The sequence below is a fragment of the Nannospalax galili genome, unplaced genomic scaffold (assembly GCF_000622305.1).
Source record: "Nannospalax galili isolate Female #2095 unplaced genomic scaffold, S.galili_v1.0 scaffold87, whole genome shotgun sequence".
Lineage (NCBI taxonomy): Eukaryota > Metazoa > Chordata > Mammalia > Rodentia > Spalacidae > Nannospalax > Nannospalax galili.
In genome coordinates this window covers 88,551-101,673 of record NW_008360320.1, presented here as the reverse complement: position 1 = coordinate 101,673, position 13,123 = coordinate 88,551, and the positions used below count along the sequence as shown (strand labels likewise).

Below are 13,123 nucleotides of genomic sequence, written 5' to 3'. Positions count from 1 at the left end.
GTGTAGCAGTGTTTTTAGCCACTGAGTCATCTCACTAGCCCTGACCCACTTCTTTTCTTTTAAGGTTATGAAAGATTTTTATTTCAGAATTTGAAGTAGCTCAAGTGGATAAAATTTAAAAAGAGAGACTGAGGTGGCTGAATGCAGACTTGGCATTTTTTAACAGTCGTGACCTATTGTATTTTCTTTTGAGATGGGGCAGGCTGGCTTTGAATTCATGATCCTCCTGCCTTAGTCCCCTGAGTGCTGACTTATAGGCCTATGTCATCACACCTAGCATGTCCTTCTTCTGTACCTTTTCATTGATAAGCAAACATTTACAGAGCACCTACCACGTGCCAGCACTCTGTTATGCTTGATATTATTTTTTTAAATATTTACTATTTTTATTTTTTTATGTGTATGCGTGTATTGCCTGTGTGTAGGTAAGTGAACCCATGCCATGCAATGCCCATGGAAGACAGAAGAGGCTGCTGGATCCCCTAGAGCTGGAGTTACGGACAGTTGTTAGCTACCATGTGGGTTCTGGGATTCGAACCCAGGTCTTCTGCAAGAACAAATAGTGTTTTTAACTGCTGAGCCAACTCTCCAGCCCCACACTTGATATTATAATACCAGACACAAGGTCATGTCCTGTTGGGCCCTAGGGGAAGCAGCAAGTGTCTTGTGACCTATTATTTTAATCACTGAATAGATTATGCTGGGTGGTGAGATGGGAACATAGGAATCCTGTGATTTCATTCACAACGGAGAGAATGGACTACTCCTCCCTCCTTCCGTCTCCTCTGATAATGGCCACATATTTGAAACAGTCTGGTTGTTCTGGAAACATTTTGTGGGCAGCAAATGGCTCCAAAGAAACTCAGAAGTACTTTGGTGCCCCCCACCAAAGTCTGTCTGAGGTTGTGATGGGAGCTGGCCCCAACCAACTTGTGGACTATACTGTGTCACAAAGACCCCATGGGAATAGATGTCAGAAGTATGCTTTTATGATTTATCTTAATAGAATTTTAAATTCACAGAAAAGTTACAAGAATAGAACAAAACACTCTCAGAAATTCGCCAATTATTTGAACCAGTTTTAGATTTTCTATTATCTGGCATTTTGTGTACTAGGAAACCTCACAAACTGCTACTTTTATTAAAATATCATTTGTTTTTATCGTTGGAGATAGGCCTCATGGAGGAGAGTCAGGAATTCCAAATAAACCTGTTTTCCAAAGAAACAGACTTTCTGAGATTCCAAATAAAATTCCATTCTCCATTTATGGCTCAAAGTAAAAAAGATTAATTTTTAAAAATACCTCCACTTTTAATTATGAAATAAGAAATAGGGCATTTTGACTTTTTTCACACATGTATATATTGTACTGTTGATCACATCTGCACCCTCCCCACCCCATTTCTCTTTCTCTCCATCTTCCCTCCTGGTCTTCTTCCCAAATAGTCCCTTTTATACTTTCATGTCTTTTTTTTTTTTAAAGTCTAGATTCTGCAAATGAAAGAAAACAAGTGACATTTTTCTGCGTCTAGCTTATTTCACTTAGGAAGATGCTCTCCAGTTTCATCCATTCTCCTTCAAATGATATGACTTCCTCCCTCAATGGCTCAGTAGAACTCCATTGGGTATATATCAGGTTTCCATGTCCATTCATCCGCTGGTGAGCACCTAGGCTGATGGCCTGAGTTGGCTGTTGTGAACAGTGCTGCATAAACATGGGTGTGCAGGTACAGATGGTCTTTTGTTTGGCTTGGGGCATCCCACTAAGAGCATCGCAAAGCAAGGATGCATTTGGGTGGAAGGAACTTCATTCAGCAATTTTTAGGAATAATTATAGTCTTCTTATTTTACAAAAATGTTGAAATAAAACATATATGACAAATACTACTTAGAATGTCTTAAAGAAAATAACTAAACTATAGAGCTTCTACAATGAGATTTTTTTGATCACACATTAAAAAGTTTCACCTCCTACTGCTTTTGGATAACAGGAGGCTGGAAATATTTACGGCAGAGTTGGGTGTTCATAGGTTTGATGGCATCTTTGTTGTATGGTGTTTTTGTAGGACTTACCCCACTCTGCATCTGCTGAGACTCTTTGGCAGTGATGTATGTTGGTGTCTCAAAGTCCAACATGGGCTTTCCTCTCTCCTTTTCATATTTTTCTTTGTATTTCACCTAGTGATGAGAAGTCTTGTTAGTATCTCTCCGCTCGTTAATTCCTAGACAGAGACTAATTTAAGGACAGGAATTTATTTATACACTACTATTTTTTTTGAGACAGGGTTTCACTATGAAGCACAGGTTGGCCTTGAGTCTCCTGAGTGCTGGGATTACAAGTATGGGCCACTATACCCAGCTAGGGAAAGGGCTTTTCAATTGATACGTTATGTCCAGTTGGCTCATCTCATTGTCACTCTAAGGACTTTCCTGTTGTGTTTAAGATCCAGGCCTTTTTGTTGATGCCTGGAGATGGGGGTTGGGGTGGGGATGAGAATCACTGCTGTGTGAAAAGAGCAATCAGTATTTAGATTCAAAGAGACAAAAATTACCTCACCCTTACAACATGTGATTAGGAATAAGGGAGTCATATAAACACGAATATTTCACAAAGGAGAAATTGAGAAACAGAAAGACAACCACACATAACCTGAGGGACACTGCCCAGCAGTGGTGCACACTGCTTTACACAGGACACAAGAGCACTTCTAGTAGCTCAAGGGACCCCATAATGCTTGTAAATTTGTTCTTTCGAAAAAAAAAATAATCTTAATCATTTTTCACAAATTTAGGAATTTATCAAATGCTCAGAGACTCTTTCCTTTAATGGCAGATCTGACCATGTCATTTATCCAGTTAAAATCCTCCCAAGACTCCCTGTCATCCATGGTGTTTCCTGACTTGTGACATAGACCCAAAGGGCGCATCAGGGTTACTGTGGAAGTTTTTCTTTGGAACATAACTTTATGCTTCTAGCCCTGTCCTGACCTCAATAATGTGCCGCATGCCTCTTCCTCTACGCCATACGAATGTTGTTCATATAATAATTTCAAAATACTACTAAATCCAAAGTCCCAGCACCTTTGAGCATTTTCTCAAACAATGGCTATTAAAAGCATTGCTCCTAGAGTGGATTTATACGGTCTTTCAACGTTGTAGATGAGTACGCACTGACTGTGGGGAAGCCAGTCTTGATTAACTTACTATGCTCTGTAACTCTGTGGCCTCTTTCAGGTGCAGCTGCTCCAGGTTGTCAGGTATTGTGTGGTAGTGGCCTTTATTCTTCTCGTAGTTCTTCTTGTACTGGTACTAAGGGGAAGTGGGCACAGAAACACATCGGGGGGAAAGCTATCAGTATTTCAGTTTTTCCTCTTTAGACACTTTCACAATAGCATGTTCAAGACCAGATAAAAATCAGCAAACATTAAATAGAGAAGAGTGTTAAGAAAAAGTTTGAATAGTTGGAGTTCAGCATTACTAGATGCAAACACTCCACTTGAATGGATTCGTCAAAGTAGGTATTTTAAGTTGAAAATGAAAGAGACTATATTAGATGGCAGTTTTATGTCCTTAGAAGGAAGAAGCTGTCTGCTTTGCCCCTGGCATCAAACCCAGGGCCCTGAGCTTTCTAAACAAGCACTACTGAGCTATATACATCCCCAGCCCAGGTAGAAGCATTTTTACATTCTGAAAGGCATGGTACTCAACAGAAAATTGGAAGATTAATATTGTAATTTGGAGGAGTATCAGCAAACAGAAGAATTTTGTGATTAATTTAGCATGAAAAGCAGAGAGAAAGAGAAAGAGAGAGAGAGAATTAGGAAATCAGAGACAGAGACAGAGAGACAGAGAAAGACAGGGACCACAAGAGCTCAGAGGGGAACAGAACTGCAGATGGTTGGAAGAAGTTGTTCCCAGAACAAATGACTGAGCTTACAGAGCTGGCAAGTTGGCTTGTATTCAGGACATGATGCATTATCAGAGATTCCTTCATATCAGTCACAGGTTTGTGAAGTTTCTTCAGGTCAGCCTTATATTTAACCTAGTTGTAAAGGAGGAAAAAAGGAAATCACATAAAAAGAAAATGGAAAACAACACTAATCAGAACTACAGTAAGATATCCCTTCATGAAACCAATGCTTGAGATGGATGTGAAAATAAATCACATGTGGCCAAGGGGTAGAAACCACTCAAGTGTTCACCAAGAGACAAATGGATATCATCCACAACAAAAGTGTACTATAAACACAATGAACTATTACTTAGCCCTAAAATGGAATGAAGTTCCAATTCATGCTTGAATATGGTTGAATATTTAAAATATTATACTAAGTAAAATAATTCAGACACAAAAACAAATATTGCAGGCTCCCATTTACATGAAATCTATATAAAATAGGCAAATTCCTAGAAACAGAGAGGTTACCAGGAACTTACAGGGATGAGGATTGCTTAATGATTATAGACATTTTGATTGGGTAATTAAAAGGTTTTGGAAATAGTAGTAGTTACAGGGCATTGTGAATGTGAATTACATCATTAAATACAGTTAAAATGGCAAACAGTATGCTATATATTTTACCATAATTAAACAACATACCTCACTTGCGAGATTGTTAGCATCTTTCATTGTTTTATAGAGCTGGCTGTCTTTCGGATTAAATTTTGGTGTCTTGCCCTTCTCTTTGTCAAAATTTTCTCGGTATTTAACCTAACAACAAATGCAGATATCCAAATCATTCCTGAGCAGCAACCACTTTATGAACTGAGGAATGGTGGAAATGTAAACAGTAATATGCCTGTGCAGTACATAAAATAGTCATACAATTTATTATCCAAGTGATGCAATTTTTACATTTTTAAAAAAGATTTATTTATAAACCTGGCATGGTGGCACACACCTTTAACCTCAGCACTTGGGAAGCAGAGGCAGGTGGATCTCTGAGAGATTGAGGCCAGCTTGGTCTACATAGAGAGTTCCTGGCTAGCTGGGGCTACAGGAAGACCCTGTCTTGAAAAACCAAAAGAGAGAAAAAGAAAACAAAGGATTTGTTTATTTTTAGTTTATGTGCATGAGTGTTTTCTTGCATGTATTTAAGTGTATCACATGCCTTCAGTGTCCACGGGGGCCAGAAGAGAGCATAAGATCCCCTGGTACTAGAGTTACAGATGGTTGTTAACTACCCTGTAGGTGCTAGGAACCGAGCCCTGGTTCTCGAGCAACCAGAGCTATTAACTGCTGAGTCCCCTCCCCAGCCCCTCAGGTGGGGCAGTTTTAAGAGTATAAGGGGTACTGTTCATAATTATGTTGGGGCAACACTCAGGCATAATATCAAGTGATATATAATAGTACTGGCTTTGCTTTTTACATTATCTAGCAGCACAAACACAGCCTCTTTCTAAGACAATTTTTTGACTAAATTCAGAGAAGCTAATACACTTGATTTGGACCATTTTTTAAACTTTCCTAACTAGCAAACCCCAACCACCTTAGGTCTATAAGAAACTGAGAGAGAGGTTGTAAATGATATCAAGGATTGAGAATAAGAATTTGGTAAGCTAACATTATTTTTAAATTGCACATTGAGAAATCATTTAAATTTTTTTAGGTTTGGGGGCCAGTGAGATGGCTCACTGGGTAAAAATGCTTGTTGTACAAGCCTGATGGCCTGAGTTCAATGCCAGGATCCCAGGGTGGAAGGAAAGAACTGACTCCTAAAAGTCATATCTCCTCTCTCTCTCTCTCTCTCTCTCTCTCTCTCTCTCTTTCTCTCTCTCTCTCTTTTCTGGTCTTTTTGAGACAGGGGGCCAGGTTGACCTCAGTATCACGAAGCTCCACCTGCCTCTGTCTGACATTAAAGGTGTGGCCACCACACCAGGCTCAAAAAGAAGTTTCTATGATGAGTGTTAAGACGTACACTTGTCTGTAAGTATAAGGATGGCAACAGGTGACTACTGGTAGAGGGAGTTGGTTTTCTTTAAGGGAATGATGACACTAAATAGGTTGACTAGGCTCTAGTGGATGGACTCACACTGAGGATATCTGGGGATACAAATGTGGCTTGATAGGCCTTAATAAATGTGCATGAAATCTGGCAGGGGGTATATGGGGCACAGATGGGGAGAGGTTCTAAATATGATCAAGATATATGAAGTTCACAAAAATTCAATAAAAATTTGATATTAAATATATACATATATGTGAACAAAGTTTGGTGACTAATGGCTTCAAGTATCAAATTTCAAATGAGGATAAAGTGAGACATTTTAGAATAACAAGAAATGTAAGATACATTATATTTTCAGGGTACACAAGAGTAAGGACAGTAAAGGTTATGAAAAGAGTTAAGTAGTATCAATTTAAGAAGCACAGTGCCTCACACTAACAGTTGCTCATTAAATATGAGTTGAATAAATGAAAGGAAGAGACCATCATTATGCATATGTAAAGATGACATACTTTGACAAGTGGCAGAAATTTTTCCTTATTGAAAAACAGATTGATGTCTTAGTAATATTAGAGGATGAAATCCAGAAGGAGAATTCCAGCAGCCATTCACTCTTACTACAGGTTAGACTAACTAAAAGGGCAATGACCGACTCTTAGGGGAACCTAGAGTTGGTAAGATGGAAGTCTTGGTCACCTATGGTCAGCACACTAGGATATCTCACTCTGCCGGATTTAAAAAAAGGGCCCCTCGTACTTTACCAGTGTGCTTTCCCACAACTTGACATGTTCAGCAGAACAGACACAAAAAGAGACAGTTCAAAGGCTAAAAACAGCGAAACCTGCCACATGGGAGAAGATGACTTCACAGTACTAGAACTCATGTACTCTGCATCCCAAGCAGGAGGCAGAGGGAGAGGTTGCACAGGGTACCAGAGACCACTGACCGCACACAGGCACAGAAGGCAAAGCCACGTCCCAGGAAAACAAGATGTAGGGGGTTGCTACAGGGGCTCTGCTCCAAAAGAGGTTCACTCTCAAAGAAACAGAAACCCTGCAGAAGGAAAGTCAGAGTAGGAGGAGTTGGTGTCTAAACCAAAAGGCAAGTTCTTAGGGTTTAGAAACTCAGAAGACTAGGAGGAGCCCCAAGCTGTGACATGGAGAGAAAGCACTCCAGTTACAAAGTCTAGACTTGGGGAGAGTGTGGCAGAGATCCACCTAGAGTGAGAACAAAATCTTCCAGAAGTATGCTAAAAGTCTTCTGTCTTTGAGAAAGCAAGTGATTTCTGAAGATATTTATTTTAAAGAGCAACAATTTCTCTGGTTTCACTTTATACTAAGTTAATTTCATGTTTACTTAGATTTCCAATGTTTTAAGTAAAAAACATTTTACTCCTCTTTCCTTAAGAAGGCTCCCAGGAAAATGTAATCTAACATAACTGCTAATATGAGCCTTTAACTGGATCTTCACATCACATCTTGAAAGACATGGGCGCACATGAGTCAAAACTTCAGGAGCTGGGAGGATGGTGTTGGGCTGGGTGGTAGGGGTGGTATACTGCATACTTGGGTCATTTGGAACTGTAAACTCTGCATTTTCTAGTTAACCATGAAGGCCTTTGGGGTAGTTGTGACATGGACCAACCAGCAAGGGGCAGAACCTGGGCTCTTTATTCCATCAGGCTCAGATATTGGGCCCACTCTAGATGCAGCACAGGGAAGTGTTTATGAATTCGTTTTCTTTCTAAAGTAATTGTTCCTAATGGTGTAATGTCTAATTGTGGAGTTCTTTTTCAGGGTATTGAGTTACATATTGGTGCTTATAAAGACTGAAAAACAGTCCCCAATTAGAAAATATTTTGCTATGAAGACTTGTTTTTCACAAAGGATGAGAAAAATACAAGGAAAAACATTTTAACAACTTGTTCCAAGTGTTTCTAGCAGGGAATGAGGATATATGCAAAAGCATGTCTTTCAACAAACCTCTACAGCATTCTACACGTTTCAACACAAAGTAGACAGAGAAAGGAGTAACTTGGTCAGTCCCCTGAGCAGGGCCAGGAAAGTAGACAAGAAAAGGAGAAAGATGCTGGTTTGCTGGCATCAGTCTTATGTAACTGATAAGTATTAATTTTCTTTAGATGCCTCACCATAGGGTGCATAAGATATGCACCATGTAGCCCTTGAGGTATTCCACCTAGGGTGTGTAGCAATATAACAAAGTCAGAATGGGGGAGCCTACCCATGGTTGAGGTCCCTTGGGACAGGGGCTACTCCAGGAACTTTCCAGCCTGAAGGAAGTCTTTCATAGGAGGTAAGCCAGGAAGAGGAGCTCATCAAGGGATCTAGTTAGATCCCATTCTTTATAACATAGGATTCACTTAGGATTTGAAATATGGGCCTCTTGATTTTCAAAAGCACTGAAGTCTTCAAAATTTCAATACCAAAATCTTATCTTGGTTTTTAACTCAATAGAGAGTATAATCTTATAGATTTAAAACCACTAAAAAAATTTTTTTGGGGGTCCTTTTGAGACAGGTTTTCCTTGTAGCCACAGCTGGCCTAGATTTGCTATGTAGATTAGGCTGGCCTCGAACTCACAGACATCCACCTGCCTCTGCCTCCCAAGGGCTGGGATTAAAGCCATGCACTACCATGCCCAGCTAACATTAAAATTTTTCATATTTTTTATGTTGGGCACAGTGGCACACACCTTTAATCCCAGCCCTCAGGAGGCAGAGGCTGGTGGATCTCTGTGAGTTCAAGGCCAGCCTGGTCTATGTAGTGAGTTCCAGGTCAGCTGGGGCTACAAGGAGACCCTGTCTCAAAAAAGACCAAAAAACTTTTTAAAAATATTTTTAAGTTCTTGTTATATTTCACTAAGAAATTTCAATTTTTGTTAGTCATTTTGTGTCTTGGTCTTAAATGGATCCTGTGTTTGGTATTTCTGGAAGCCAGTATACACAACAACCAAATGAATCTGTACTAGTTCTTCAAACAAAAAGTTGAAGAGAATGAACAATGAAGAAGATGAAGACAGGATTTCCCAACTGGAAGAGACAGAATATTCATGATCTGAAGTCCTATGAGACCACAAGTCGCCCTCCAAGAGAGCTGGTGATAGATCATGGGGTCTCTGAGCTATAATGTCTGAAAACCTGTCTAAAATTGAAGGCATTGCAGATAAATGATCTAATAACGGAAATTGTGGGATATCTGGTAGTCAGCTTTGGGCAGCACATTTCTGGGCCTATCTTCTCAGTTATACAAATTCTGCTAGAATGAAACATTCTCCCCAATACCCTGTGCATTCCTTGACCAAGCACTGGTCACAGCAGGTAATAATTATTCATCTGCAGAGATGAGAATCAGAAGACATTTGCTCATCCCTAGTCAGGGATACTGAGACAGACTTTCAATATACTGAATATAAGAATAAAGTTTCTTCATGTGGTTGGGTTTTAGAAGTTAGAGTTTCATGACCGTTGCACGTTAACAAGTCTCTCCTAGGTGACTCAAGTATGAATCAGACTCTCTCGATATAAATCCTATTGCCTGGGAAGAGGTCCCCATGGTCATGTGATAGTGGCTAAGTATACAGGCAGCTGGATGCATACTCTTAAATGAAAATGCAGAAGATAGGAGAGGCCTAGACTCCTTGGAAGGAAATGAGTCAGGGTCCTCAGTGTGTTTCAAAGTGCCGCAATACAGTAGAAGACCCAGTATCGCTTTGGTTGCTGATATTGCTTTCTTTCTGGGACTCACTTCTCACTGTCCAGTTTCTAAAATCCCTCACACTGGCATTGCTTGCCCTTCTGCATTACCTGGCTGCTCAGCTTCGCTGCCTTCTTGGCCATCTCAATGTCTGGGCGGCCAAGCATGCTTAACCCATGGCTGCCTTCCTTACGGTGCTTGGCTCTGTACTCCACCTGTAGTAGAGAAAACCAAAATGGGCAGTTCGGTCTTGATGATGAACACCTGCACTACTTGTTTACAATAGCTGTTTGGGACCAGGGACATTCTAATGACACTCTTACCTCACTGGCCTGTTTGGCTGCCTGTGTGGCCTTCTTGATGTCTGGTCGGTCAGCCACTGTGGTGTAATGTAGATTCTCTTTGGCATCTTTTTTATAAGCGACCTTTATTTGGAAGAAGGAAATGCTTACTTGAGATACAGTCTTTCCAAAACTCCTCATTAAGCACAAGCAACCTTTGGGTAAGCAAAACAAAGCCAATTCCCACCACTATACTTTTTAAACTTCCAGAGAAATCACTAGAGCAAGAGCATGCGCCCGTTTGGGGTCCACCACCTCCAGTGAGCCCCTGGGGATACTGAGGGGGAACATACGTCACTCTGCTTTTTGGCCACTTCCATTGCGTGTTTCACTTCTGGAGGCTCCTGCATGATGGAGTAGTTGGACTTCCCTTTCTCTTTGACAAACTTCTTTTTGTAATTTGTCTAAACAGAGTCAGAATCACTCATGTGAACAGAGGAAGGCAGGAAGAAAACTGATTTACTTGAAGAACTCTGAGAAGAGCTCCAGGAAAATCCATGGCTCCCATGGTGGTATCAGTTTAGGACTGTGATCTTTGGCTCATATCTTACTTTTTCCTTGTCTTTTCTGCATTGGAATCCAATGCTAGAATCAAACAGCAAGCTTTGGAAAACTGAATGTTCAACTGAATATTATTCCTAGCCCTTATCTTTTTTTTTTTTGTCTTTTTGAGACAGGGTCTCCCTGTTGTCCCAGCTGTCCTAGAACTCACTATGTAGACCAGGCTGGCCTCGAACTCACAAAGATCTGCCTGCCTCTGCCTCCCGAGTGCTGGGATTCAAGGCGTGTGCCACCACGCCCAGCTATAGCCCTTATCTTTTAAAAAATACACAAATCATCGGAGATTCATGGGCTATGATCACTGCAGCACTACTGACAAGGATGCAACGGGCAGAGATTACTGAAGTGCACAACGCGATTCTGGCTTAAAACTGTATAACAGCTTAATGATAAAGAGAGGCCACTCTTGATTGGTACTTTTCTCTTCCATTATTAAACTTAGTTACTCTTTATGTTGCCTGAAAATATGCCCTGTAGCAAAACCTACCCTATTAGTTAGCTTCAGCTGTCAATTTGACACAGCCCAGAGTTACCTGAGACAAGTCTCAACTGGAGAATTGCCTCTGTAAGGCTGGCTTGTGGGCAAGTCTGTGGGGCATTTTCTTGATTGCTAATTGATGCATGAGGGTCCAGTCCACTGTGGGCTACCCCATCCCTGGGCAGGTGGATCCAAGCTATTTAAAAAAGGTAGCTGAACGTGAACTTGGGAGCGAGCCAGTAGGCAGCATTCCTCCATAGTTTCTAACCTTTAAGTTCCTGCCCTGCTTGAGTTTCTGCCCTGACTTTGTCAGTGATGGAATGACCTGGAAGTGTAAGCTAAATAAACCCTTTCCTCCCCAAGTTGCTTTTGGTTTTGGTTATGTTGTTTATCACAGCAAGAGAAAGTAAACCAGAACACCTACATATGCTGTAACTGCCACAACTGGATACCAATAAATACTGCATTTTTAAGCGAGAGTTTAGGATTCATAAACAGGTATTCATACTGAGCGGTGTTACCTAAAGGGAAGCATTTATAAACAGAAAGATAGTAGTCTTTCACTTAATCCATGGCTGCCATCAACAGCTCTGTGACTGGCCACTTACATCACTGACATGCTTGGTTACTGCCTTGACGTGAACTGTGTCCCGGGTCTCTGGCAGTGTTGTGTATGAGCCCTGGGCCAGGTGCTTCTTGACATGGTCCTTGTACTTGTTCTAAGGGAATCCACAGAGAGTTTGTTAAGGACTCTGCCTGGGGCCACAGTTTGAGACAGAAGTAAAGCATATGGTCTGGGGGAGGGTTACCTCAGACACCAGATTGCTGACAGTCTTTGCCAGGAGGATCTGTGGGGTGTCAGGCACAGCATGACACGTTCCTCTTTCTTTAACGTGTTTCTCTTTGTATTTCAGCTGTGGGGGTAGAAAGAGAGGAGGCATTTATTTACCTCAAGTATCTTGAACATCTTTGTTCTGCCCCCAATCACTACATCATAGTGGAGAGAACAGTACCATGGAAAAATGAGGCACACTACACACAGTAAAGGATTTGATGCTTAGAAATTCTGGGAAATATTCAAAGGGGCATTTTCCTTATAACTTTCAGGTTGAGGTTTTAATAAGAATGAAAATCTCATGGTGGATCTTTGCAGAGCTAGACTTTAGTTCAAAGCATTCTTGAGTATGTCATTCGGCCCTGGAAACATGTCCATCCCTCCTTTACCAGATACTTACATCACTTTCTATTAAAGAGTTCCTGAGGGCCAGCACCATGTCCTTATCGTCAGTGACAGAAAGCTTGCAGCCTTTGAGGAACTCTCGGTCCAGCTTATATTCAAACTATGACAGAAAAAACAGAGGAAACAGGTCATTTGATTAAGTCAGAGAGGGGGGTTTTAAAGGGGACAACCATTCCCAGAGTGGGGGTGACTTTTACCACATGCTGGACTCCTCCCTTCCAGCCCAGGGACCAGGACCAGACTCAGACTTCCTAGCCAGGCCCTATCTAGCATCAGGACTCTGAGCCCTCGATGTCTGGGCCCAGCAGTCAGAGAGCAGCCTTAGCAGCTGGGTTTGCTTCATAAGCTTGCTTCTCCCCTCAACCCTCCTTCTACTTGAACTTCAGATGAAGTAGGGTTAGTATCCTGACAGTCGGTATGGGACAGCCCCATGTCTGACTCCTTTCTTACGTCGCTTTGCTGTAGTGATGACTTGGCAGCCTGGATGAAGTCTGGGCGATCAGGTATCCACTTCCAATAGGCTTTGTTGGCTTCATATTGCCTCTTATAGTCCAGCTGTTTCAAACGTGACAGAAAGACAGTACAGGCTGAATTCATAAATACACACAATGCACGGATGGATGCTTGCAGTTTAACAGTCCACAAATAGTGGCTCTTCATACAACAGAGAGCCCTATTTAAAATGTCTTTTAAGTGGGAAAACCATGATAGAGTGGGGAGACGATACAAGAGAGAAACAATGCCTAGCTAGTCACGAAAACCAGAGGGAACCATATTATTCCTACAATCTACTGACAAATTATACATAACAGATCAAGAAAAATATCTCTAGATAAGGTTT

The 13,123-nt window shown here is 41.2% G+C and overlaps 1 protein-coding gene across 1 annotated transcript in view; it reads right to left on the bottom strand.

Moving 5' to 3' along the window:
• Neb (nebulin) overlaps positions 1 to 13,123 on the bottom strand; it is a gene marked incomplete at its 5' end in the record, with an annotated part of 124,214 nt that overhangs the window by 26,254 nt on the left and 84,837 nt on the right. Inside the window, 11 exon segments of the mRNA XM_008825145.2 lie at positions 2,075 to 2,179; positions 3,206 to 3,310; positions 3,939 to 4,043; positions 4,602 to 4,712; positions 9,773 to 9,877; positions 9,986 to 10,087; positions 10,297 to 10,407; positions 11,651 to 11,761; positions 11,852 to 11,956; positions 12,278 to 12,382; positions 12,733 to 12,837. Of these exon segments, the coding sequence (XP_008823367.1) occupies positions 2,075 to 2,179; positions 3,206 to 3,310; positions 3,939 to 4,043; positions 4,602 to 4,712; positions 9,773 to 9,877; positions 9,986 to 10,087; positions 10,297 to 10,407; positions 11,651 to 11,761; positions 11,852 to 11,956; positions 12,278 to 12,382; positions 12,733 to 12,837 (1,170 nt within the window).